Source organism: Mustela lutreola, chromosome 2 (assembly GCF_030435805.1).
Source record: "Mustela lutreola isolate mMusLut2 chromosome 2, mMusLut2.pri, whole genome shotgun sequence".
NCBI lineage: Eukaryota > Metazoa > Chordata > Mammalia > Carnivora > Mustelidae > Mustela > Mustela lutreola.
Window position 1 is genome coordinate 4,360,532 of NC_081291.1, and position 27,198 is coordinate 4,387,729.

At 53.9% G+C, this 27,198-nt stretch overlaps 1 protein-coding gene across 2 annotated transcripts in view; it reads right to left on the reverse strand.

The window, feature by feature from the left end:
• Nucleotides 1-27,198, reverse strand: part of MLLT1 (MLLT1 super elongation complex subunit) — a 62,552-nt gene that overhangs the window by 19,299 nt on the left and 16,055 nt on the right. For both annotated transcript variants that reach the window (XM_059159653.1, XM_059159652.1), the window contains exon 3: nucleotides 26,464-26,546. In XM_059159653.1, coding sequence (XP_059015636.1) covers nucleotides 26,464-26,546 — 83 coding nt within the window. The remainder of the gene's footprint in view (nucleotides 1-26,463; nucleotides 26,547-27,198) is intronic.

The window sequence follows — 27,198 nt, forward strand, 5'->3', positions numbered from 1 at the left end:
AACCGGGGCCCTAGGGATGAGGAGTGACTGCTGGTGGGGATGAGGCTGTTTTCTGGGGTGATGGAATGTTCTAGAATATACTACAAAACCATGGACTTTGGACACTTTAAAAGGGAATTTTCTGATACGTGAATTGTAGGCAATTTTTAAAAATGCTCTCCAGCAAGAGAGAAAACCTAGGAGCCGGGGTGCTGGTGAAGGGGCTCCCACTTCAGGATGGGGCAAGCAGGGCTAAGGTAGAGAAGCATGGAGCCCCCCACACAGGCATGCCCACGCTCTTTTTCCCACCCTTCCCTCTACCCGGACCGGCAGGGTCACAGTCCTGGGGGGAAAAGGGAGCAGAGGCCGGGCCGAGTCTCATTCCTGCCACTCTGCCTGCAGCCAGGGGCTCGGGCCGCCTCACACCCTCCCCCTCCTCCTTGGTCTCCGTGGCCAGCGGTCGCACAGTTTATGTGAGCCATGCTGGGATTTTTGAGCTCTGATGGGTGGGCGACACCTGGGCGTGGGAAGCCGGCCTGCCCTGTGCCCGTGTCTGAATAAAGGGGACAGAAGTGGGGTCCTGCAGTTGTGTGTGGACAACTCACCCCCCCCCCCCCCATTTAGGCCACAAGGAGAAGGTGCACCTGTTGAATGAAAGAGACACAGACTCTGCCTTCTGGGACCTCAAGCCTGTCCAGAGAAGACGCGTAAAGAGGCCTTCCCAAGGCAGTGCCAACCAGAGAGGTAACTCAGGCCTTGTCGTCCCCCCAGCAGCCCTCAGGGTCAGCAGGAATGGTTTCCACCGCCCGCCCATCTAAAGCAGACTTGGAAACTGTTCCCCGGGCCTGGGGTGGACATGTGGCCTGGTCTAAGAGATGAGGGGTGAGGAGGCCGGCCTAGGGAGCGCTGGCCTTCCCAAGTCAAACACTCAGTGTAGAGAGGAGGCTCGGCATCATTCTTCCTCCTGCCTACGTGCAGGGTTGGCAATCCCGGGAAGAGTGTGCAGGTGAGCCATGGGGATCTCTGCTCCAGGGCCACTGGCCAGCAGCTTTCCAACTGCTCGCTACGGAAGAGAAAGAAGCCCCCATATCAAACTCTACCGGACCCCTGAATGCAGCTCACACCCCCCTCCCCATGCCTGCACGGTTCCTGCCGACCTCGCGGAGGTGCTCGTCGCAGCGGGGTGGTGTCCCCACCAACCTGGGAACCCCTTGGAGGCAGGGGTGTGGGGACCCATTCTGCACTCAGGACATTTTTGTCCAAGGAATGAGGCGTTAAGATAGGCAAGAGCAGAGCACGACCCAACAGTGGGGGTGGACAGGGGGCCACCTTGAAGGGTTAGGGTTAGGGTTAGAGAGGGGCCATGAGTCAGTCAAGAAGGGGTTGAGGGAAGCTGCACAGACCTTCCTAGAGCCCCAACAGTCCAGATGGCTACAGCTGGAGAGGGAGGGATGACTGCACTGGCAACAGGTGACCTGGCGAGATGGGCCGTGGCCACATCCTGGGGGCAAAGGTGTCTACAGGGGGATCTGGACTCAGAAGGAACAAGCCCAGGGACGCCTGGGTAGCTTGGTTGTTTGGGCGTCTGCCTTTGGCTCGGGTCATGATCTCAGGGTTCTGGGATTGAGCCCCACGTTGGGCTCTCTGCTCAGCGGGAGCCTGTTTCTCCCTCTCCCTGCCAATCCCCCTGCTTGTACACTCTCTCTTTCAAAAAAATAAAATCTTTAAAAAAACAACAGCAACCCTTAAAAAAAAGAAGAAAGAAAGAAAGAAAGAAAGAACAAGGCCAGATCTGTGTCCCAGGAAGCCAACACCCTCTGGCTTGTCGGATGCCGCTACAGGGGGCAGGGTCCGGACCTGGCAAATAAAGGGAGGAAAAAAAACCAAACACACACACACACACACACACACACACACCACATCAAGCATTTGTCCTGCCTTTCCACGAGGTAAAAACACAGAAGATCCGAGAGGCAGCCTGCACAGGGTCTCCGGCTACTGCGTGCGGCAGGAACTTGAGCACCGCCGTTCTGTCCTCCTAATGGGTCAGGGATTGGGGGCGCTGTGCACCCGCTGCGGCCAACAGCATGAACACCGGCCACAGACAAGGCCATCGTACCGCCTCCCAGGGAGGATTCAGCTCCACATTCAAGTTCACGTTGACTGGGAACACACGAATCAGAGGACGGTGCTGGATGACAGACAGCGCGCGCACAGAAGCAACAGAGAGCCGGTGACACCGAACTACCCAGGATACATGGGCCAGTTTCTTCACATGTAAACTGCCAAGAGAAGCAGTGGTAGAGGGAGACCCTTCCCTTCTTTTACACCTTCTCACGGGGCCTACTCACGAATCACAGCACGTTGGTCTTACCTGTAGATCCTGATTCAAACAGGAAAAAAACCTTTCCACACTGCGTATTAAGGAATTGCTCATTTGTAGGTGTGATACCGGTATTACTATTTTATTATTGAAAAGCAGTCGTTGTCTCTTAGAGACATGTTCTGAGACAGGGATAGGTGAAATCACGACGTCTGGGGCTTGCTCCAAAATGACACGGGCTGGAGAGACTGCCCACCGAGCGCAGCCACGTGCCGTAAGTGCAGGAGCCAGGGGATGGCGGGGCGGAGGGTGGGGGAGGCTTGCTAATGCCCTCCTCCTCCTCCACAGATGTTTCACTATTTCCCTGGAAATTCCATGAGGGGACTCAGTGCAAAGGCAGCTAATGGCCTCAGCTTGGTGCCGTGGAGCACCAAGAAAGAGCTTTTACCAGAAAGAGCTCTAGGCTGTAGGAGGTCACCTGGGAGACCCTCCAGGCGGACAGTGACTGAAGCCACAGGATCTGCCAGCAGGAAAACAGGAGCTCACGGGGCCACCGAAGGGCTTCTCTGTGGCTCTAGCTGCCGCACACAGGGGTGGAGCAGAAGGCCTGGGGCCGAGCCCGCCGTGCCCGGCATCTGCCGGCATCTACCACGGCCAGGCACTTTTCTAAGCACTTAACACATGCGACTGCTTCACAGTCCAGAAGACAGATGCTCTCAGTGGCCCCGTTTCGCAGGTGAAGAAACTGCACAGGTGGATGAGCTGCCTGGAGCCCCACGGGCAGCCCACGCTTGCTGGAAGCCCTGGCCCCCGGAGCCAAGCAGGAGGGGCACTTTAGGGCTCTCCAGAGCTGGGCACACAGCACGTGGGCCGGGTGGAGGCCTTCCCCAAGTGCCCACCGTGTGTCCGGCTGCTGGCAGCCGAGGTGTGCATCACAGCACACTGAGAAGGGCTGACCAGAGCTCCCTCTGGGTGGAGACCTCTACCCGGCCTGTGACACCCCCGACCCGGGAAACCAGCCGGCTTCTCGGGAGACGCAGGCAGCACGGCAACACCTCCAAGAGCAGCACCCAGAGCTTCAGGGTGTGCTGGGCCCAGAGTCCCGAAAGCAACATCCTTGTCCGTTCAGCCAGACCCTACGGGTGCCCCACTCTCAGCAAAGGCAGCCGAAGCTGGCCTCCAACGTTCTTGGCGCGGGCCGCAGGCAGCCACCCACTGTCCAGGATGCTGGCCCCGGGCCAGCGTGTCTCTCCAGACCCAGCAGACTAGGACGCAGAGGAACCAGACAAACTGGTGCCAGCGCCCAAGCTGACGGCGCGTGGACTCATCCACCACGTTCGGGCAGTCTAGGCCACGGGAGCCCCGGCCATGGCCCACGGTCCACCGCCCGCCGCCGTGGGGTGGCTGACCACACCTAGGGTTTCAGCTGCTGCCTCTCCACCACCTCGGGCCATCCTCTTCTGCAGCAAGGTGGGCTGGCCCTGGAGGACCCCCAGGCTGTCTGCCCCACCCCGTGTGCCCCTCAGAACACACCAGCTCGGGGCAAAGTCCGGGCCATCTGGGCCCTGCCCGTACTTCTGTCTGCCATCCCTGTTAGAAGGCCTCAGGGTTCAAAAAAATAGTTAACCGTGAACCTGATCGTGGCCCGGTATCTACCTGCCAGCTTACAGGGCTGTAGTCAGTAACCGCCCCACGGGACAACCATACAGCTTCTTAAAGGCTTTGCAAGGGGGAATGAGAGAGCTGCAGAGACAAGCGAGATTTACAGAAGCTTCAGAAATGCAGCAGCCAGCAACCAGGCGTCGACCTTCTCTGAATCCTGATCTGAACAAATTATTAAAATATATATATACATGAAAATAAAATAAAACTGACATCGGACATTTGATATTAGGAACTGTTAATCTGCTCATTCCCAGCTACGATGACGCTATAATTAAATACTTTAAAAGAGTCTTACTGTTTACAGACACAGACTGAAACATTTACAGATTACAAGACAGGCTGTCCTGCACTTGCTTCAGAATAATGCGGGACCAGCGGTGAGCAGCGCCCTGTGGCCCCGTGTGCAGCTGCCGGGCCGCGCCGCGGTCTGCTCTGCCCCTCTCTCCACTTCCGTAGGGATCTTTAAGTTTTCTACATTAAAAGGCTCTCAAGGCACAGGCTTTGCTCCAGCCAGCCCTGCTCACAGCTCTGCCCTGGGCATCTGTGGACCAGATAGATGGACTCTCTCCTGGTTCTGGGAACCAGGGCGCAGACAGGGCCCTTCCAGGAGCCCAGAGGAGCCCAACAAAACCCTCCAGCCCTGGGTCCACTTAGTGGACACTTCGCCCTCTGCTTCAAGCGGCCATGCTGCCACCAGCCCCATTCAGGGAGCCGTCCCTGGGGCCAGGTGTCACGCCACGGGCTTCACGCAGCCCCTCACTTCCCGCTCACAAATGCTCTGGGACTTAGTCACTGCTCTCACCACATGTCACGAGAGGAAACTGAGGTTTGGTGGCATTTAATCATTTGTCAAGGCCACATTGAACCAACAAAGGTCAGGCACTCGAGTCCACGGGCCACGGCCTCTGGCGTCTTCCTGTGGACACAGCCCTGCCACGCCGGGGCCCCCGGCTCCCACGGTGTGCCCGCAGGGGACAGCAGGGGCGCCCGGGAAAGAGCAAGGGCAGCTCCATGCACAGCCGCCGCCACCAAACCTGAAATTCCACTTCTAGGACTCCGAGGTTCGAGGAGGGTCACTGAGGCACGCCCGAAGTGAGAGGCCTCGAGGTGCCCAGTGTCCCTCCACAGGAGCCGTCAGGGACACTCAGCCCATCGAAGCTGGAGGGAGCGCTGCGCAGCCGTCGTGAACAATGGGGCAGAGCTTGAGGCGCCGATGTGGGGGGTCCACAGAGACTTGCTTTAAAATGCATCTCCCTCCCTCTCTGTCTGTCTGTCTGTCTGTCTCTCACATACACAAGCCCCACAGAAAAATCTGTTTCTGGAAGGAGGTCACTAACTGCTTCCAGCGGTGACTTCAAGGAGGCAGGCTGGAGAGAGGACCAGTTCTCGCTGCCCACACACATCGCCTCTGTCGCTGCGGGCAGAAAACAACTTTAAAAGGCTTAAGGAAAACAGAGCAATGTGGGCTGAAAACCGTGGGCTCTGGGATCCAAGACCTTCTGGATGCCAGAGCAGCCTTGCCACCAACTGACTGAGACCCTGGACAAGCCACGCCACCGCTCTGAGCCTCAGCGAGGGGAGGAAACAAAACCACAGGCTTCAGGGCGCACAAGGCGGGAGCGAGAAGAGACCGCGCCTCTGGCCGGGAAGGGCGCCCGTCAGGCCCGCCTCTGCCCGCCACACAGCCGCTCGGCCCTGATCAACAGTCAGACCGAGGCCGCGGGAGCCCAGAGCTGGGCCCTGAGTGAGCCCGGGGTGGCCCAATGTTGACAGTCCGGCCTGCCCGACCCCTCCCTCACTCTGGGGGGTGACCGTGCAAATGACTCAGTTACGTGATTCCCACCTTCACAGGAAGTGCGGTAAGCAGTCAGGAAAGACTTGGGGAAGCGGACTCCAGGCCGACTCTTCATCCCCTTCTCAAGGAGCCCAGGAGAAGGCACTGGTTAGAGAGCCGAGCCGGAGGGTGGACTGTCCCTCCCCGCGTGCCGGGGTCAGGCTAAGCCTCTGCTCACGCACATGTGCTCTTACGAGGTGCTTCTCTGCACCGCTCCAGACACTGCCCTCTAGGAAACAGAGGTGCTTTTGCGGTCCCCCCACAGAGGAACGGCAGGACGCTGCGGGGAAAGGCCATCGGAGCCACACAGCGGGCTGGCACTTACGTGGCCTGTCACAACTCGGCAGCCCCCCCGACCTTTCCCTGGGTCTCCGGCACAAAGTCCCTGCTGTCCCGGCTCCTCAGCGCTCCCCCCAGTGAGGCTGGGCCCCCCGGGCTGCCAGAACCAGCCAACAGTCCCTGTGCAGAGGGCTGCCTGCCTCCGGAGTTCCGCGGAGCCCCCAAAAGCTGACGCCCATGTGGGCACAGGGCCGAGCTAGTGGTGACCCCAGAAGTGTGGGCAGGGTGGGAGGGAGAACGTGAGCTCTCCACCCAATCCTTCAAGACCGGCTCTCACATACCTAGTCTCAATTTAAGTGGAAGGCCCGTGGGAAAAGCCCTGCCCGGCCCAAAAGAGAGGGTCTTTGCAGGCTGATGCGGGGGACGGACGTAGGGGGATGGAAAAGTGCAGGATTCGGTGGCCCTGGGACCCCCGCCAGCTCGTCGCCAACCCTACCACATGGTTCACGTGGCTATTTCCCCAGATCATAAGTCAGCCAGGATGCGCCCAAGCCTCTGAGAGCTCATGGCTCAGAAGCCGGCAAGTGCTGTTTTAATTCACTTTAAAACAAAACCAAAAACCCTTTCAAATAAAACTATGCAAACTTCCCAATAAAATGTACCAAAATGCCCTTCCTGTGCCCTCAGATGCCCCTGAGAGTTAGTGACGGTTGGGGCTCAGTGTCCAGTAATAACTCATTACAGGGGTGGGGGCGGAGGGCAGGAGGAGAGCTAATCTTAGCAGCTTATAACCAAAATGAACTTGTTTACACTTGACCACTTCTGAAAACGGGGGCTATCTCTCCAAGTCCGCGTGCACACCTGATAGGAGTCCCCTCCCAGAGTGTGTCATTACACTGATGGTGCATCTCACCACGGAACAGCTGGCCAAAGTGAGCCCAGGCCAGCGCCCGCTCCCTGACAAACACCTGTAGGTGCAGGAGGGGCCGCGGGCTGAGCAGGGATGGGGAGGTGCGGGGGTAGGAGAGGTGGGCGGTGCAGCAGGGGAATTAAGAACAGTCGCCCCGAGTGTAAAAAACCTCTCCTTCCCATTTCACAACTGATTTCCGATCTCCTCTCGGTGTTGCCAACCATTCCGAGCCAGAAACTCGGGACTAAGAGGAACCCGCTTGACTCTGAAAAAGAGAAAATCAGATCTAAGAGGATTCCCAAGGAAAATGAAATCACATCAAATGATGCCTTAGATCTAGAATGGCCGAGTCCTGCCACCGGCCTCAGCTAATGACTCAAAACCAAACCAAAACAGCAACTCCAAGCCAAGGTCACTGGGCCATGAACACGAGCAGGTAAATCACGGGGTCACCAACTGGGGGGGGTGAAGGTAAGGCACAGGTCACGTCCTCAGGGCCCACACACTCAGGGAGGGGCAGCGGCCCTCCAGCTCCGTCCCCCACACCCGCGCACCATGCCCTAGACCAAACCCTGGCGCCTCCCTCCCATGTGGACACCAAAGCGCCCCAGCTCCCCAGCCCCACCCACCCACCCCCTTCTGCGACACACAAGTACTTCCTGTTTGGCAGCCACTGAATTAGTTCCCGGAAACGTGGACGCAGGTATGCTCTATACTGTGACCGTGGCACCACAGCACAATCTGGGACGGACATGAGACGGGCACTTTGCTGGGCATTCTGGAGCCCTGACCAGAGGCAGACGAACCCAGAAGCAGCGGAGGGACGGTCTAACAGCACATCCCCTGCCCACACACGGGCCCGAGAGGCTCTTTACACAGCAAGTGGCGCCCCCCACGCCCAGCCAGCGCACTCCAGTGGCTTGCCAGTGCGCCTGCGGTGGGGTGCCCTGCCGAACCCCCAGCCTCCCTTCGGAATCCAAGGGCCCCTGAGTCTCTGCGTCCACAGCGCTGCTGCTGTTGATGCCGGATGGCTGGAAGGTGGGCAGCCAGGGACAAGGGCCACCCTCCCAGGAGAAAGCCACCCTGAGTAGGATGCCTACACCACCATGGAAGGAGTCCCCTACCTGTTCCCATACCGTAGATGGGTGACAAAAATCCGACTGGGTGACAGGGGCAAGGAGCGTTCATCAGATTAAACCAGCGCGCTGACAAGCCCACCTAAACCCCTAGACTCAGAAACTCCAGAGGCTACCCCTTCGGGTCCCCTCCCTCGTTGGGAGCTTTGTACTGTCACTTTGCTGTGGCTCAATGACTTTTGCTTTACGGCCCTCCGCTTTGTCTGGTTTGCCTCTTCACTCTTTGACGTGGCGTGACGGAGAACCGCGGGCGCCGACGAGAAAAGTCCTGGGAGGGCGTCTCCTGGTCCTCTCCGCCCGCCGACCCCCGCGCGCCGCGGGCCTCAGAGCAAGCCTCTCGCTCCACGTCTCCCGGCTCCCGCTGAAGGCGGGCAGCAATACCCTCGCAGTAGTAAGATACCTGTACCCGAAGCATATTCACAACCCTTAAAACCCAACAATAAGGAAACTTATTGTTTCCAACTAACAACAACAAAACAACCTAAGTTCTAAACCCTTCACCAAAGGAAACACACGAACGGCGAACGAACCCACGGGAAGACGCGGTCTGTCGTCAGCCGGCAGGTCCCTCTACGGATTCAGGCTGCGGGATTTCGGCTTGGGTTTGCGGGTACGAGTCCGCATCCACTAGGACGCCTAGAATCAGACAGACAGGAAGCGCGGGCGAGGACGTGGAGAGGCGTGGAGAGACGGGGCGCCAGCATGGCTGCGGGGACAGTAAACGCGGTGGCTACGGAGGACAGTACGGCACTGCTCACGAAAGTGAAACGTGGACGACCGTACGAGCCGGCAGCTTCGCTCCCGCCGGCGTGCCCCCGAGAAGCGGCAGCATCTCTGCACACCGCATTGCTGGCGGTGGCAACCACGCACAACTGACAGACAACACGGGGTCCGTCCACGGGCGGGGGTGTCTGCAGCCACGAAAGGAGTGCGGTGCCGATGCACGCTACGATGTGGACGAGCTCCGAAGACGCTGCCCTAACCAGAAGCTGCAAGTCCGAAGGGGCCGCACGCCACACGGTTCTGTTTATACGAAGGGTTCAGAACAGGCCAATGCACCTCTAGAAGCAGCTTCGTGGCCGTGAGGGGCTGGAGGGAGGGAGGGAGGATGAGGAGCGACGGCTAATGGGGGCAGTTTCCTGGTGGGCGAGGGAACGTTCTGGAATCTGGGGTGATGGTTGCCCAACTCTGAACGTACTAAACACCAGTGGAATGTGCACGTTCAGTGCATGAATGCTACGGTAGCTGCACTGTATCTTCCACAGACCTACTTTTCAAGAAGAGAGCTATGATGGCACACCCCGGAGACAGCGGCCGCCCGAGCGCAGGCCGGAGCGAGCGCGGAGCATCACCGCAGCACGCAGCGGGCCTGTCCCGTAAAGCCGGACACACCCGCTCCCTGCGACCAGCGGCCCTGCACCCGCTGGGATCACTACACACAGGAACCAAAAACTCACATTCTCACAAAAACCCATACGGGCATGTTTAGGGCAACTGTGTTCACAATCGCCCGGAACCGGAAACCACCGCAATGTCCTTGATGCCACGCAGGGAAACGGCCCACAGCAGCGCAGCCACACGACGAGGAGGAGCGAGCTACGCGTTCAGACGACACGGGCGACTCTTCAGCGCATTCTGCACCGACAGAGGGCTGCAGGCCGTGTGGCCCCAGTTCTGGGACAATCTGGAAGAGGCCAAACTCCAGGGATGGGCAACAGAGGAGTGCTTACAAGGGACCGACGGGGGCAGGGGCCTGACTGCAAAGGGACAGTGTGCGGGGATCTGGGTGTTGGAATTGCTCTGCACGACACTATTGTGGCAGATGCATGACCACGTGACAGAATCCAGAGTGAATTTCACTAGAAACAAATGAAAACAATAATGATAATAACCAGACAGGCAGGAGGAGGGTCCAAGATGGCATGTGGACTGTGATGGTTGAATCTGACCACATTACACATGTAGACAATGACCATGGCGCCAAAAGGGAGGGCAGAGCTGCCATAAATGACCTTGGTGGGGGGGGCTAAGTGGCTTAGCTGGTTAAGCATCTGCCTTCAGTTCAGGTCATAATCCCAGGGTCCTGGGATCGAGCCCTGCATCGGGCTCCTGGCTCCGCAGGAGGCCTGCTTCTCCCTCTCCCTCTCCCACTCCCCCTGCTTGTGTTCCCTCTTTTGCTGTGTCTCTGTCAAAAAAATAATAAGTAAAATCTTTAAAAAATGAAATAAAATAAATGACCCAGTGAAGAAGCCGTGTTTTAGCCAGACATCAGAAGGCCCAAGACCAAAAAAACTACACACAGACACTGTACTCCAGCAAGTAAATTTACTTCTCCTAGGAGTACTGGTCAGCAATTTGGAAACTACTTTCCCAATCCACTGGACTTCAACAATAAGCAAACACGTTGTAGATAATGAGGGTCAGGTATCTCCCCTCAGAGAAAGTTAAATGAAGCAACGGAAGAATGCTAAAAAAGGCTTGTTGGTGCAGGACCAGAGATGAAGCTGTCGGTATGAGCTGATGGTTACTGTGATCTACATGCCAACAGACGACACAGATAGAACACGCAGGCGGGGGTGGGGAGCAGAGGTGACCCTTGACCAACTTAGGGGTTAGGGCCGCCGATCTCCCCCCTCCAAAAGCAGTCAAAAATCTCCATATAAACTTCTGACCCCCCCAAAACTTAACAACTAACAGCCTACTGTTGACCCACGTTGTATTATCATATACCCTATTCTTTAACAATAAAGGAAGCTAGAGAAAAGCACACATTACTTTAAAAATCATGAGGAAGAAAAAATACGCTCGTAGTCCTGAACAGTATTTATACAAGTAAGCCCCCACACCAATGTGGACCCACCCAGCTCACACTTGTGCCACTCACGGGTCAGCGGGGTGCACGCACATACTCCCCAGCTCTGACCCAGGAGAGGCTCAGACGCGGGGAGGCCCCCGGAGCAAAAGCACACTTCACTCCCAGATCGTGGATTTTATGTCCCACTCTTGTAACAGGGAGTGGGGCCCCTGCAGACACGGCTGACTCTAGGGCTAGAGAAGGGAGACCTAGGAAAAGCCCGAGCGCCCTGTGGTGCCTGAACAAACAGAGACAGAGCCCCCCGGGGGGGGTCCCACCAGCCAGAGTGAGAACCGTTCGAAAATAGGAATAGATTAAAATACATAATTATATTATATACTAACATATACACATATATATTATAACCCGGAGGGAAAAAACCAAATATCCATGAGTCCACACCGATATAGATAAATGAGTGAGTAAGTACATAGAGCGGGAAGAACGGACACTTCCTTACAGAGAAAATTCCAGTGAACAATGAAAGAAATGAAGGAAATAGTGCGTCACAGAACACCACTGACGGCTAAACTAGGAGAAACTTGAACAAGAAAGAGGTCAATTGCGAACTTTCAGTGTGTCTCCTCCAAAGAGAAACTAGTTACCAGGGTGGTTTGAACGATGCCCACCAGGATGTGGAGCTTAATTTCTCTCTCCCCGAGCATGGGCTGGACTTGACTCGCTTCTGACAACTAGCAGAATATGGCAAGAGAGTGATGACAGCAGGGGAGCCCGGCAGACCGCACCTTCACAAAGGGCTGGAGGTTAGTGTCCCCAGTAGTAAGTCAAGTTAGCGTTAGCTCCTCCCTAGGATAATACGATGGGGGCGGGGAGGGCTCTTCTCCTCTGTCGTCTTCTCCCAAAATCTGCAACCCCTTGTAATCATGGAAATACACCAGGCAAGCCCAAGTTGGTGGGCATTCTTCAAAATGCGTGGCCAGAGTATTTTTAAAACATCAAGGCCAGAAAAGATGAAGAAAAGCAGATAAACCGTCACAGATTGAAGGAGGCAAAAGAGACCTGATGTTACATGCCATGTAGGCTCCTGCAGCAGATCCCAGAACAGAAAAAGAACACTAGAAAACGGGGAAACCCAAAGTCTATTAGTAACGTCTACCAATCCCAATGAACAGCAGTGTCATGGTCACGGGGAACATAGACATGAGGGAAGCGGGGCGTGCAGAACACAAGGACTCTGCACGTCTCTGCAACTCTTCTGTGTTTCTACAATTAATTCAGGATTAAAGGTCACAAAAAACCAGTATCACGGGCTATGAGATCGTCCATACCGGGCTGTTAGTGAAAACCCTTACGGACGGCGGCGGCAACTGGAATTTTTGAACCTCCATCTTTCTCCCAAATGTAAATCTTGTGGAGTCTAAATACAGATCAAGTCTTTCTGATAAAATGTCATGTCCAAACTGGCATGATTCAGTATGTGTAGTACGCACACCAAACTTCTACGACCTAGTATGAAAAAAGAATGCAAAGTATCTCAGGAATTCAAAAATATTGATGACATGTTGAGATGATAATGTTTTAGATAGAGCGGGCTGACTTACATTATTAAAATTAATTTCACCAGTTTCTTTTTTGACCTTTTCAAATACGGCTACAAAAAACAATTACGTAGGGGGCTTAACTATTTCTACTAAGCGGCCACTGTACGAAATGTAATTCACACACTGAAACAAGGACTTCAAATGCAACCTGCCACTTCCAAGACAACATTAAGGGAGCGTTTCAGCAAAACGCCACTCCCTTGATTGGTCCTAGGACAGCTAGGACCAATTACCTGTCCTGAACACGCTCCCTGTCCTGGGGCAGCCTGAGCCTTGCTCTCCCAGGCCACAACCGATGCTCTAGTTCACTTTCCACAGGAATAAATCAGCCACAGCTCATACAGGCTTCTGGGTCAACATGGGATCAGAGGGCAACCGTCTGGATCCCCCTAGATAACCTTGAGCTCCCAACTTGGGGACATTCACTTCTATTCATTCTGCCCCATACTGTGCTTCGCCGTCGGCGTTGAAAAACAGGGACCTATCCAGAATTCATACAGAACTCTTACACAGCTCAACAACAAAAAGACACACTACCCAGTTAAAAAATGGGCAAAACACTTGAATACATGTTTCTTCAAAGAAGATCTGCAACAGGCCAACCATCACACAGAAAGACCCTTGGCCTCATCGGTCACTTTGGAAATGCAATTCAAAACCATAATGAGATCCCGCTTCCCACCCAGTAGGACGGCCATGACTGAGACCGCTTCCCACCCAGTAGGACGGCCATGACTGAGAAACCCAGTGAGCAAAGGACGGCGGGAAGCCCTGACAAGGATACAGAGGAGGCTGGGACCCGTGCACGCTGCTGGTGGGGACGGAACATGCAGCGGCTGCAGAGAACAGTTTGGTGGTCCCTTCAAAAGTTAAACATTGGAGCACCTGGCTGGCTCGGCTGGAAGAGCATGTGGCTCATCTCAGGGTCATGAGTTTGAGCCCCATGATGGGTGAGGAAGCTACTTTAAAAAAAGAGAGAGAGAGAAAGAAGTTAAACAGAAATCCCGTATGACCCAGCGAGTCCATTAGGTATCTGCCCAAAGGAACGGAACCCTGGTGTTCAAACCAGCACACGCACGTATGTGTTTATGGCAGCAGATGTGTGATGACAGACACAAATGGGGAGATGGCCATGCTGTTGGGTGCTACTCAGCCGTGAAAAAGAACGAGGTTCTGATACAGGTTACCATGTGGACGAGCTCCTACAGTGCCACCAAGTCGAAGGAGCCAGACACCAAGGGTCACACTGGAGACAGGCTTTACTTTGGGGCAGAAGGACATACTTTGGGACCAGGTACAGGCAGTGATTGCATGACATGGTGAAGGCACCAGACGGCCACGGAATCATTCACTGAAGCTGGTGAATTTCCTGTTCTAGGACTCTCTCCTGTTCTTAAAAAGCTGGGGGTTGCTGACCATGTCCCAAGGCTTCTGGGAGTACACGGCTGCCCCTCCAGAATCCATCTGTCCATGCAGTCACTCGTTCCACAGATATCTACCCAGTGCCATCTCCGCGCTGGAGGCCAGCACACAGTGGAGCGCACGACTGCTGGGCCACCACCCTCTGGAGCTGATGTTCTAGTGGGAGAGCCAGACGGCAGACAAACACACATACACACATTTAAGGACCATGGAAAAGCAAAAGAAGAGTGTGCCAGGAGAAAGGCTATAAGGGAAGGCCAAGCTCAGAGAGGTTGTGGGGACCACGGGGGCTACACGGCCCCTGGCCTGGGTTATCATTAAATACTTTTTTCCTAAGTATAAAATTATTGGAAGTGTAACAATACGGGAAGAAAAAAAAAAACAACACAAAAACCACATGGTCATCTCAATAATGCAGAAAGAACACTGGACACAATTCACCACCCTCCTGTGATTAAAAAAAAAAAAAAAAAACAATCAGCAAACTATAAACAGAAGGAAACCACCTCAATGTAATACAAGCCACATATGGAAAACCCATAGCTAACATCACACTCAATGGTGAAAGGCTGAACCCCCTTCCTCTAAGCTCAGCAACAAGGCTGGGACACCTGTTACCACTTCCAGCTGACAGAGCGCTGGAAGTCGCAGTCAGAGCACTAGACAAGAAAAAGAAAAGAAAAAGAAAAAGGCATCTAAATTGAGAAGGAGAAAGTAAAATTATCTGTTAAGCAGATGATAACCTCTTATCTGTCGAAAACCTAGGACACCTCACATACACACACAGAACTAATAAATAAATTAGCAAAGTTACGGGATACAAAATCAACACAAAAAATCAACTGCATTTCTATACACTAACAATGACCAAAGTAAAAACAAATTAGGAAAACCAGTCTGCTTACAATAGCCTCAAAAAGGATAAAATACTTAGGAATTAACCAAGGAGGTAAAAGAACTGTACAATAAAAGCCACCAAGCCACCAAACCCTGCTGAAAGAAATTAAAGAGCACATAAATGGACTGGAAGACTTCATGTTCTTAAAACTTCAGTACTGATGAGGGACAGGAGCAGGAAAACGTTCACCTTTAGTCCGGAAGGCTGACCTACAGCAGTTCTGATAGGGACCTGATACGAGCTGGTTGCCACATTCTTAGAGGGTCTCATGACTGCCTACACATCTCACCGACAGTTACTGTCCAACCGAGCGATAAGCACCGGAGAAATCTTACGAAAGTGGTTCTACGAGTAGAAGCTTGAAGAAAAGATTTATGACCTAATACTCCTCGCACGTGCCTTCCCCCTTGGAGCACTGAGCACACAACCACCAGCTTCATACAGAAGTGCAGCTCCCTCTGCCCACGGCTCCTGTCCCCGCGCCATTTATATAAACTTGGGAAGCTGCAACACACAATGTCTGGAGAATTCTTTCGCGGCCACTGCCTTCGACGCCGTCGTGAGAGCACAGCTGTGGAGGAAAACAGCACGGTGGTTCCTCAAAATATTAAAAATAGATTTACCATATATTCCAGTAACTGCACTTCTGGACATATACCCAACAGAAGCGAAAGCAGGACCTCAAAGGGATATTTCTGCACTCACGTTCCCAACAGCAGTGTTCCCGGTAGCTAAAACATGGCAGCAAGCCAAGGGTCTATAGATAGACGTGGGGAAAAGCCAAATGTGGTGGGTACACCGCACCACAGAATACTATTCAGCTTTAAAAAGACACAAGGCCCTGTCACACACGACAACAGGGCGAGCCCTGAGAACACGATGTGCAGGAAGGGCCACCAACGAAGGACCCGTATCGTACGCTTGCACGCGTGTGAGCTACCTACAGCAAGTTCACAGACAAAGAAAGTAGAACAGTGGTTACCAAGGGCAGGGGGAGAAGCGGTTATCATTCCACTGGTTTGGTTTTACCTGGGATGACCGAAAAGCTCTGGAAGCTCCAAAAGGAGTGATGGCTGCACGGTATTGTACACGTACACGAACGGCCCAGGTAAAAATGGCTAAAACAGCACACATTGTGTCACAGACACACACAAACACCCACACGCCCCAAACCAGAAAAACCAAAATCAATAAAATGGACTGCATCAAAATCAAGAACTTCAGTGCTTTGCAAGACTGCTGAGAGCCGGAGAGCAGCCATCCAATGACAGTGACCGCAAAGGACGGGCACCCAGAAATATAAAGGAACCTCACAAATTCAGTATGAGAACAAACAGCTCAACTTTTAGAAAATGGCAGGCATTTTGAACAGACTCCTCACTAGACAGAAGGACACATAAGCATATGAAAACATGCTCAAAGCCTTCAGTCATCAGGGAAAAAGACCAGAATTAACACCAATTCTGCTCAAACTCTTCCGAAAACAGAAGAGGAGGGAATACTTCCTAACGTGTTCTATGAAGCGAGCATTACTTTAACACCAAAGACAAAGACAGCACAAGAAAACAACAGACCAACAGCCCCTGTGAATAAAATATCCTTAAAGATATTTATATCCACAAAGCATCCAATATCACACACTTAAAAGATTATACACCTGAAACTAATGATGTGCTTTAAGTCAGTTAACTGAATTTAAACTAAAAAAAGATTATACATATAACTGCTATCTATCCCAGGAATGCAAGGGTGGTTCAAACGTAGGAAAACCAATCAAAACAATCAAAACGTAGTATGTCACATTAATAAAACAACGGGAAAAAACCCACATGATTATCTCAACAAATAGTGTTTGGGGAAAAAGGGCCCATTCAGGATGAAAACAGAAAGCTAGGAATAGAAGAGGCTTCTTTAACCTGGAAAGGGCATTTGTGAAAAACCCACCGTGAACACCACTCAATGGCGAAACACTAAAGACTCAGCCTTAAGCTTTAAAACTTACCATCAGGAACAAGATAAGGATGGGCCACTTTGACTATTGCTCTTCGGCACTGTAATGAACTCCCAGCCAGAGCAACGTAGCGAGAGGAAGGGGGAAAGGGAGGTGGGCGCCCAAACTGGAAAGGAACAAGTAATATTATCTCCACCTGCTCATGGCATCTTACATGTAGAAAATCCCGAAGAAGCCAGATTTGGTACAGCTGCAGGGTATAGGATCAGCATACAAAATCAGTTGTGTCTCTATACACTATCAATGAACAATCCCAAAAGAAAATTGGGAAATTAATTCTACTTATAACAGCATGCAAAAGAATAAAATACCTAGGAATAAATTTAAACAAGAACGTGAAACACTTGTACGCTGAAAAGTACAAGAGATTGCTGAAAGAAATTGATTCAAGAAAACCTAATTAGATGGAAAGACTTCCCATGTTCCTGGACTGGAAGACTTAATACTGTTTCCCAGGCGATCTGCAGATTCAGTGCAATCCCTAAATTCTAGTGGTCTCTTTTGCAAAAATGGAAAGCCAAACAGCAAACTCGTATGAAATCGCAGAAGGAGGCCCCAAAGAACCAAAACTACATTAAAAAAGAAACAAAACCCCCACAAAATCGGAGGGCTGACAATTCCTAATTTCAAAACTTCCTATAAAATTACAACAGTCAGAGCGGTGCCTGGATGGCTCAGTCGGGTGAGCATCTCCCTTTGGCTCAGGTCTTCATCCTGGGGCTCTTGGATCAAGCCCCGTGTCGGGCTTTCTGCTCGGCAGGAAGCCTGCTTCTCCTTCTCCCTCTGCCTGCCTCTCCCCCTGCTTGGGGACTCTCTTTCTCTCTCTCTCTCCAATAAACAAATAAAATCTTAAAAAAAAAAAAAATTTACAGCAATCAGGGCATCTGGGTGGCTCAGTTGGTTAAGCATCTGCCTTTGGCTCTGGTTGTGATCCTGGGGTCCACAGATGGAGCCCACGTCAGGCTCCCGGTTCGGCAGGGAGCCTGCTTCTCCCTCTTCCTCTGACCCACCCAGATTGCATGTGCCTGCACACTCTCCCTGTCCCCCAAATAAGTAAATCTTTTAAAAAATTTACAACAATCAAAATTAGTAATAGAATAGAACTCAGAGACCAGAAATAAACCCAAACACCCGTGGCCATCCGACTTTCAACAAGGTCGCTGAAATAACTCGACGGGGAAAGCTCCGTCTCTCAAGGAAATGGTGCCGGGACAAATGGATACTCACAAGCGAAAGAATGAACAAGACCCTACCTCGTGGCATATATCGAAATTAACTCCCAATGGAGCAACCATCCAAATATAAGATGTAAAACCATGAAAGTAAACACAGGGATAAACCTTCACAACCTCACACCTGGCAAAGAAGTCTGAGATTTTACACTCAAAGCGTGAACAAACAAAAATACAGAAACTGAACTTCATAAAAATCAAAACCTTTTACACATTAAAGGATGTCATCAGAACACGATAAAACAACCTACAGGATAGGAGAAAATATTTTGTGAAGTCACACATCTGGTAAAGGTCTACTATCCGGGACACAGGAAGAACTCTTGTAACTCAACAACAAAGACGACAAACGACCGAATTAAAAAACGGACAAGAATGGGGGCACCTGGGTGGCTCAGTGGGTTAAAGCCTCTGCCTTCGGCTCAGGTCATGATCTCAGGGTCCTGGGATCGAGCCCCGCATCGGGCTCTCTGCTCCGCAGGGAGTCTGCTTCCCCCTCTCTCTCTGCCTACCTCTCTGCCTACTTGTGATCTGTCTGTCAAATAAATAAAATCTTAAAAAAAAAAAAAAAAAACAGACAAGGAGGTATATAGCCATCTCTCTAAACAGGACATACAAATGGCCAATAAGCACGTGAGATGTTAAATATCATCGATCTTTAAGGAAATGCAAATCAAAACCTCAATTCAATAACCATTTCATACCCACTAGAAAAGCTACAATTTAAAAAAATTGTTTTTTAATGGAAAATGACCAGCACTGAGCACATGACAAGCACACTGCTGCTGGGAATACAAAATGGCGCAGTCAGTGGGGCAGAGGGTGTGGCAGGTCCTCATGATGGTCGACGACGGAATTTCCACATGACCCAGAACTCCACTCCTACGTGCACACCCGGAAGAAGTCGGAGCCGGAACTCCAACATGAACACGGACCAGGATGTCCACGGCAGCACCACGCGTGGCCGCAAGTAAGCGGAAACGGCCCACACGTCCAGCAGGAGAGGGATGAGGAAACAAACCATAGCCCAGCTGACCTTCACCGCTCACGCCCCCGTATCTGTGAACGTGGCCACACGCTGAAATTTATTTGTAAACCAACAATCAACACCTGCGGCTTTCACATTCATTCACAGACACGCACGCAGGGGTGAAAACTCAGAGCCTCCCAGCGCTCTTCCCAGCGGACTCAGAACGGGGTGAAACTCGGCCTTCCTGTCCCAGCCCTCGGGGTAAACAAGTGTCCTTCTCGTGGTATACCCGGGGCCATGGTTTTCACATTTTTGTGCTCTTTGCTGGTGATCTTACATTCTGAAAAGACCCCAAGCAAGATGCTGATGGGCTTTCGAGGGCCTAAACCCAGGCCGGCTGTGAGGTGCCTTACAGAGAAAATGTTTGTCAGACAAGCCGGGCTCAGGCAGTTGGCTGTGAGCTCAGGGCTGGTGAAGCCACAGCGTACATTAAATAAGGCGTCAGTGGACGGAAACACCCAGAACACATGACTACAGACCCTCCAGTCGGTGAACATGTGACCAGCGGCTCCCAGGAGCCCAAGCCTGGGCTCCCCTCCTCGGCAACAGTGGCTCAGGCTTCACGGATTCGGGGCAGGAGGGGATGTCACGGAACTCCTGAGGATGAAGGGAACATTACTCGGCCATAAAAAGACACGGAGCACCGACACGGCTGCCAACATGGAGGAACCTTTGCAACCACGACACTGAGCAGAAGAAGCCAGACGCAGGGGGACACATGTCACCCCACTCCCTTCACATGACATGTCCGGAACAGGCAAACCTGCAGGACACAAAGCAGATTGGAGGCTACCCGAAGGCGGGGCTGGCGACGATGGGCACACGGAAAGGCCGAACTTCAAAATGGTTCACTGCATGTGAATTTCACCTCACTCAAAAAAGATTTTTTCTTTTTTTTTGACAACTGTGGTACCAGAGAAAGACACTTGGGCTTTGTTCCTGGTTCCTGGCACAGAAGTCCAAAACCCTTGGAATGGCCTGAGGGGCAGGGGCGTCTTTGGTTCTCACGAGACAACCCCTGGCGGGGTCGAAGACAGGGGTGGTTGGGGATGCTGGTTGCCAGAAAAGACCACGTCCCGATGAGCGGCTTGGATCTTCCCGCCCCACCTCCCAACCTCCAGAGACGGGTGAGGGGCTGACGGCTGAGTCCATTACCAACCGCCAATGATTTTAACCAATCATGCTGATGCGTATTAAATCTCCATAAAAACCCTAAACAATGGAGTCTGGAGAACCAGGCTGGTGAACACAGGAGGTGCTAGGAGGGCAGCGTGCCCCGGGAGGGCCTGGGAGCTCCAGACTACCCCCCCCCCCGCCTCCCCCACACACCTCTTCCAGCTGGCTGGTCCTGAATCGTATCCCTCATCATAAACTGGCAACTGTAAGGAAAATGTTGATCAGAGTTTTCTGAGCTGTTCTAGCAAATTATGTAACCTGAGGAGGGGGTCGTGGGAACTCGGGCATTTGGAGGCCGGGCTTGCAACTGGCGCTGGAAGCGGGGGCTGTCCCTCTGGGGCCGAGTCCTTAATCCGTGGGGCCTGGACTAGTTCGGAGCAGACGGTGTCAGGACTGACTCGCCTACAGGACCCCCAGCCAGAGCTACGGAGTCAGAGCTAGACAAGTGTTCTCAGAAAGGACACCTCTCGTTAGCGGCCAGAAGTGGTCTCAGTAAGAATGCTCAACAGTGCACACGCACAGCTCCTGAAGTAGGACGAAGCCCCCCCCACCCCGCGTTTGTTCCCCTGGGGGAAAGGAGAGCTTTATCTGTCCAACAGAATGCGGCCTCACGTGTGCACCACTGCCAAACAACACGGAAGCAGAATTCCTTCATTTCACAGACGCCGCCGTCTGCATTTGGGGTCAAGAGTGACTGAAAATCCCTCAGGCTGACCCAAGAAAACCTCCTTTGCTTGAGAAAGCGCTTATTTTTGCTGTGGGCATAGATCCTCCCCGCTCAGCAGAAAGGCCGAATGGCATCTCCCTCCATCTCTGGAATGCTGCCCTCTCCAGCCCCGCGGAGGCCGCTTTCTCGGCTCACCTTCCTGACGCAGAGGAACCAGCAGGGGAGGCCGCCATCTCAACGGCCCCAGTAACCACATGCTCTCCCCAAAACACCCGGTCCGGGCTGTGCTTGTCCCCTCTCTGACTCTTCTGACCAGCCCTGGAAGGCAGGCACCACTAGGAGCCCCACGGAGCGGACAGAGAAACTGAGGCCCAGGGCAGGAAGGCGCCCACTCCCTTCCTATCTCAAAGATCAACTTAGCCCAGCTACAGCTGCAGAGTAACCAAAGGCGACCCTGTCTTCGCCAGGGCAGAAAAGCTGCCAGCAGACCCACTCACAGCGGCCCTGCTCCGAACAGTACCCCAAGCCTGTAGGAGCTCCTCTGGCGGTAAACTGGTGTTACTCCCCACAACTGTCTGATCTCTACACACCTTCGGAAGCAGGGACCCACATGAGACAGCTGCAGAGCATGATGCCTACGACTGTCCCTGTCACCCAGATGTAAGCAAACGCCAGGATCTGTGAGCAGCGGACGCCCTGGGTGTTCAGGGAACAGGTGGGCGCCTGCACTCAGGGGCTCTGCTGGCTCTAATCCCAGCTCTGCCCATGGCCGAGTGGCCTTCACTAAGTGCCTGGGTGGCCAGGAGCTCCTTCATCCAACTGGGGGGATCACCTTCCTCCAGGCCTCGTCCGCAGAGCACCGGCCCAGTGCACAGCCCCCACAGGACCTGCGACTGGACTTGCAGCCCGGGCCCTTCCCACGGTGGGCCTTGCTTCCCAGGTTTTCCCAGTTTAGGGGCATCCTTGAGAGCTCTGGGGGCAAAACCACCTCCAGGAACAGAGGCGGCCAGTTTTCGGTCCGAAGCAAGAACGTGCTGCAGTTCTGAGAACCAGCTCACAGCGGCACTCCTGCCCCAGGCACACGGGCCTCGGCAGGAATTGGTGAGACAAGTCTACACCTGGGAACAGGACCTTTTTTTTCCTTTAGCAGAAAAAAACCAGCTTCATACCAACAGATTTCAAATGAAAGCATGAGTCAAAATTTTAAAAGCCTATGATACCTAAAATGAAAGGATCATAGTGTAAGTAAACTGCACCTCGAGAAACCAGACTCGAAAAAAACTCTTTTAACTTGAACTACAAGCCATGGGGGTTGGCCGGCTGGACACACCAGGGCAGTAAGCTGCACACGTGCGCCCCCTAAAGGGTCACCTGGGGAAGTGGCGCCACACAGGGTCTGGCAGAGGAACTGGGAACAGAGAGGCTCCAGGAGCCCAGGGGTCCCGCCGCACTCTTGCAAGACACATGCACACCGGCTCACTCCCAGTACGAAAGCCCAAGGATCCCGGAAGAGCACACCGGGACTGAGGACACCCTCTGCTTCCTGGATGCCCCAGTGTAGGTGAGGGCGCTGTGCGCAGGAAGGACGCATCCTGTGGCCAAAGGGTCACCCAGAATTCCCTCTGTTCCCCACAAGGGGGAGAACAGAGGGGTAGAACCTTGGAAGCTTAGTACAGGAAGTCCCAATGCAAGGTTCAGGGGGAGCATTACAAGACGCAGCCGGTCTCCACCGTGGTTCACCATGGTTCACGGTGGAGACCTTTCCTGAGGATCCTAGGGGGCTGGGCAAGTTGCACCTGCTCTATCCAGGTTTTGTAACACCTGGGACTTCCGCATATGATGGGCCTCCATCTCCCCCACCACACAAGGCTGGGGGGCAGCGCTGAGCAAACAGCACAACCACGCCCTGCCCAACATCCTCCAACATACAGCTGGTTCCACAAAGCCACCTGCCAAGCCAGGGGAGAGCAAAGGGCAGGTGCTTGACTCTCCCTCCAAGGGCTGCCCTCAGATACGTGGCCTGAGAGTCTGTAAACACAGGGTAACAACTCAGCCGGAGGGACACTCCAGCGGGCAGTTCTTCCACGGACCAAAACATAAAAGGGGAGAGGAGCAGATCGTCTCCAGGACAAGTGTTCCTAATCACTGAAATGATTTGCCGCCGTTCGGAAGTGAACTTCACCACTCACAATCCCAAGCAGCAGACGTGCCAGGCGGGAGACAACACTGGGCTGTGTCGGCTTGCTGCCAACCCGCCGTGCAAGCTGGAGGAGGAGACACCCTCTCCGGGCCTCAGAGTCCCCAGTGCCTCGAGGGGCTTGGAGACATGGGGGCCTGGCACCAGCTTCAAAACCAGAAAAAAATGCCTCTGCAGTGAGCCCCTGATGGGTCCGTTGGTGGATAAATGGATCAAGAAAATGTGGCCAGTGTGTGGACGTGTGTCTGCACACACAGTGGAATATTCTATGAGCTTGGGAAATCCCAACCGACTGGGATTCCGAAGAAGAAAATCCTTCGTAGATGAACCTAGGAGAGATTACGCTATATGAAATAAAGCCAGACAGAGACAGATACACCACGTAGCATCACTTGTGGTTGGAACCTAAAACAATAAGAAAATCCTAGAAACAGAGAGAAGAGAGTAGTTATCGGGCTGGGGGGCGGGAGAGGTGGGGAGGCTTGGTAAGAGGGTGCAAACAATCAGTCGTAAGATGGAGTAAGGCCTGAGGATCTGATGTGCAACACGGGACTAAGCTGATGACACGACCACTAACTGAAATCTGCTGAGAGAACTTAAATGTTCTCCAAAAGGAAAAAAAAAAGGGGGGGGGGTGAGGTGATGGATGTGTCAGTTCTAAGTCGATGGGAAAATCCTCTTACAAACAGGCACGTCGGCCAAACCACCACGTGGTGCATCTTCAATGGCCTATCATTTTGTCAGTTACACCTCAGTGAAGCTGAAAAAAGGAAGAAAGAAAAAAAAATGCTTCTGTGTCGCGCTGTAATTGGCGACCCCGATCCAGCAGTCCTTACGGGGGCGCCCATGGGCTCCTGCAGCTCCCAGGGAAAACCGAGAGCGGCCCTCGAGCTGGGGTGGGGCTTCCAGCAGCGAGCTCCAGGGACCAGGAGGGGTGAGGCAGTGAGGGCCGGAGCCGCTGCTGCCTCCCTGCTCAACACTGAGCACCACCCCTCCTCCAGAGGGGTAGTCGCCCGAAGGCTCCATTTGGCTCACGGCCAAGAAGCTGGAACAGGGTCTGGACGGTCCCTGAGACCCCTCCCAGCGGCCAGAGCACTGTGCCTTCTCTGGGGTACATGATATGGAGCACCCCCTCCCAGTGGGAGAGGCCCGGGCAGAAAGAACCACGAGCAGAGGCTGCAGAAGCCGCCACAGGAACGGGGCCAGCTAAGGCATAAGCACCAAACACTCCCGCTTCTTGCCAGTGTTTCGAGAGAAAACCTGGAGAGCAGCAAAGGTCCTGGGGCAGGAGCAAGAGCTCCAAGAACCAGTGGCACCGACGCAGCAAAGCGCAGCCTCTGTGCAGGACCCCCTCCCCAGGCAAAGCCCTAGCCTCCCTGCAGGCCCTTGGGGGAACACCGGGAAGCAGGGCAGGCACCAGCACTGCCCAGGGGGCAGCAAACGCAGCTCCCACCAGTGTCAGGGACCAGAGAGCAGAAAGATCTCAGAAAACACAAAAGCCTTGCTGGCCTGGGGGACCCCAAACTGCTTCTGAATCTCAAAGGAATCAATCTAGTTCACCCAGAGACGAGCTCAGGTGACCAGAGGACTCCCACACCAGCCGCCCCTCAGAACACTGGTGCACACGAATACCAAAGGCTTTCTGCGGATGGACTCAGTCTCCCCAGCCGTCAGCAGGCTTTTAGCACGCTCCCCACCCCAGGCTGCCCCCAGGGAACGGAAAGGCCAGGGAGCCCTGCCCAGAGACTCACCCAGCATCCGGCCCACCTCCACAGTCCCCGCCCCCTCTCCATGCTCCTGGACCCTGGTAGGGTCCAGGAAAACTGCCCCGCCGCCTGCTACAGGCCCAGCCCCAGCAGGGCAGCCTCTCCCCTGCATCTCCCCCACTCAGCCCTTGCCAAAGAGACAGGGAGCCCCGGCCCACGCACACACGGGCTGGCCTCTTCTCTCGAGAGCAGCTACCCCAAGGCCTGGCGGGTCTTGATCCCCGAAAGCCTTGGGATGACCCAGGCTTCTGTGACCTGGGCCCAGGGGGGCCCACCGCCAAATCCCACCAAGTCCTAGCCGCTGAAGTGGCACTCGGCTCCCAGCGGGTTGGCACAGCTGAGCACCATTCCCCAAGGCCCTCGGTGCCTGGTGGCGTGCGGAAGAGAGGACTAACCAAGGGACTCATAAGGCAAGCAGTGGCACCTGCCAGCCTCCCAGGGAGAGCTCCTTCCTGAGAAGGAGCCAAGGTCAGCGCGGCTTGGGGGAAAGCACACCTCTGAGCCAGGAAAGCTCACCACGGCCTCAAGGTGGCGCCTGTGAGAAGCAGGAAGGCTTTTCTAATCTTAATCGCTGGGCTTTAAAAAGAAAAAAAAAATGCTAGGGTCCAAATGTGTCCCCCCCCAAATTCCTCTGTGAAGTCCTAACCCCCGAGGGGTTGGGCAGAGGAGGTGGGATCTCAGAAGGTGATTAAGTCCTGGGGCTGGAGCCCTCACAAATGGGATGCATGTTCTTGTAAGAGACCCCACGCATGGCCGCCTCTCCCTTCATGTGAGGACACAGCAAGGAGTCTGTGACCGGGAGAGGGCCCTCCCTGACCCAGTGGTCACCCTGATCATGGACTCTCTTGTTCGTAAGCCACCCAGTCTGTGGAATCTAGGTACAGCAGTCCGGACGGAACAGAACAATATACGCAAATATATACAGTCACGGTGTTTAAAAAACACACATGGAAGAAAATTAAACAAAAAATCCCTTATAACCCTACCCCCAGCTTACCCTTTTAACATGTCTGATGAACCTCTTTTTCTCTATGGATAATATACCTAAGCTTGCTTTTTTGCAACCAGAATTAACACCCCCACCGCACTGGGTCATCGAAGACTCTGTACAGACGCACTGTAAACACATCCAGCCGCTCGCCTACTGTGGACGTCTACGCAACTTCCGCATTTGGCCACACGACCGGTGACTAAACCCCTAAGACCACCCATGGAATCTGGCCCTGACATGGCACGTCACTGCTGACGCAGGGCCCACACACACCTGCAGGGCAACCGAACGGGGATGTGGCCCGGCTGCTCCCCGAGCAGGCCGCGTCCATGTGCAACCCCACCCACCACCCCATGGGCCAGTTCCCCAGTCCCCAGCTTCCACATGAGACGGATGCCCCGCTTTGTGCGCCGGCGCCCTAACTGGGATGTCTGCTCCGACGGACCCCAACACTCCACCCACGTGCAGCCCCGGCTCCACCTCCTCCTCTGGGAACGGCGTGTCCTTCTCGCGGCTGCCCCGGGATCCTACCTTGTTTTTGAAGTACACCTCGATGGGCATGATGAAGCCCGCGTAACCCGACTCCTCCACTTTGTAAGGGGGCTCCTTGCACACTAAAAAGAAAGGGAAAATGCATCATCAGCTTGCCGCACACTCAAAGGCCCAAGCCGCCAGCAACAGCAAGCCCGCAGCTGACCTGGAGGAACTGCAGCTTTTCTGGAGGCCAGCTCCCCCGGGAGTGTCGAATCCCACGGAATTCAAAGCATCACAAGGCATAGGAGTGAGCAGGAGGGCGGCAGAGGGATGCAGGAAGGACGTGAGACGAGCTAGGTCAGAGCGGCCACGGCCAGCCACGGCCTGCACGAGCTCACCTGAATTGGGGCAGTGAGGTGAGGTGCCAGACCCCGCGGGGCCCCAGTGTCCCCGGCAGGGAGGGCCGTACCCGCCGCCTGCTGCTGCTCACTCTAACACGCTAACGGAGGCCCAGCAGGGCGCCAGTGTCACAGACGCAGGGAGAGACGGGAGATGGTGACGGCGGGTCTTCGCTGGGAGGACCCTGGGTTCCATTTTAGCGCCTCCCAAAGGCATTCCCAAGTGACCGAATAGAGACTCGTTAACCCCAGAGTTGGGGGGAAGAAAAGGTGAAACCAAAAAGAACAGCGAAGTACAAGTAAAATGACCTCCAGCAACCACACTCTCCAGAATGAACCTCAATGTTTTGACATGTATGCTGCCATGAGAAGACCGTCTTCCTGCTTTTACGAA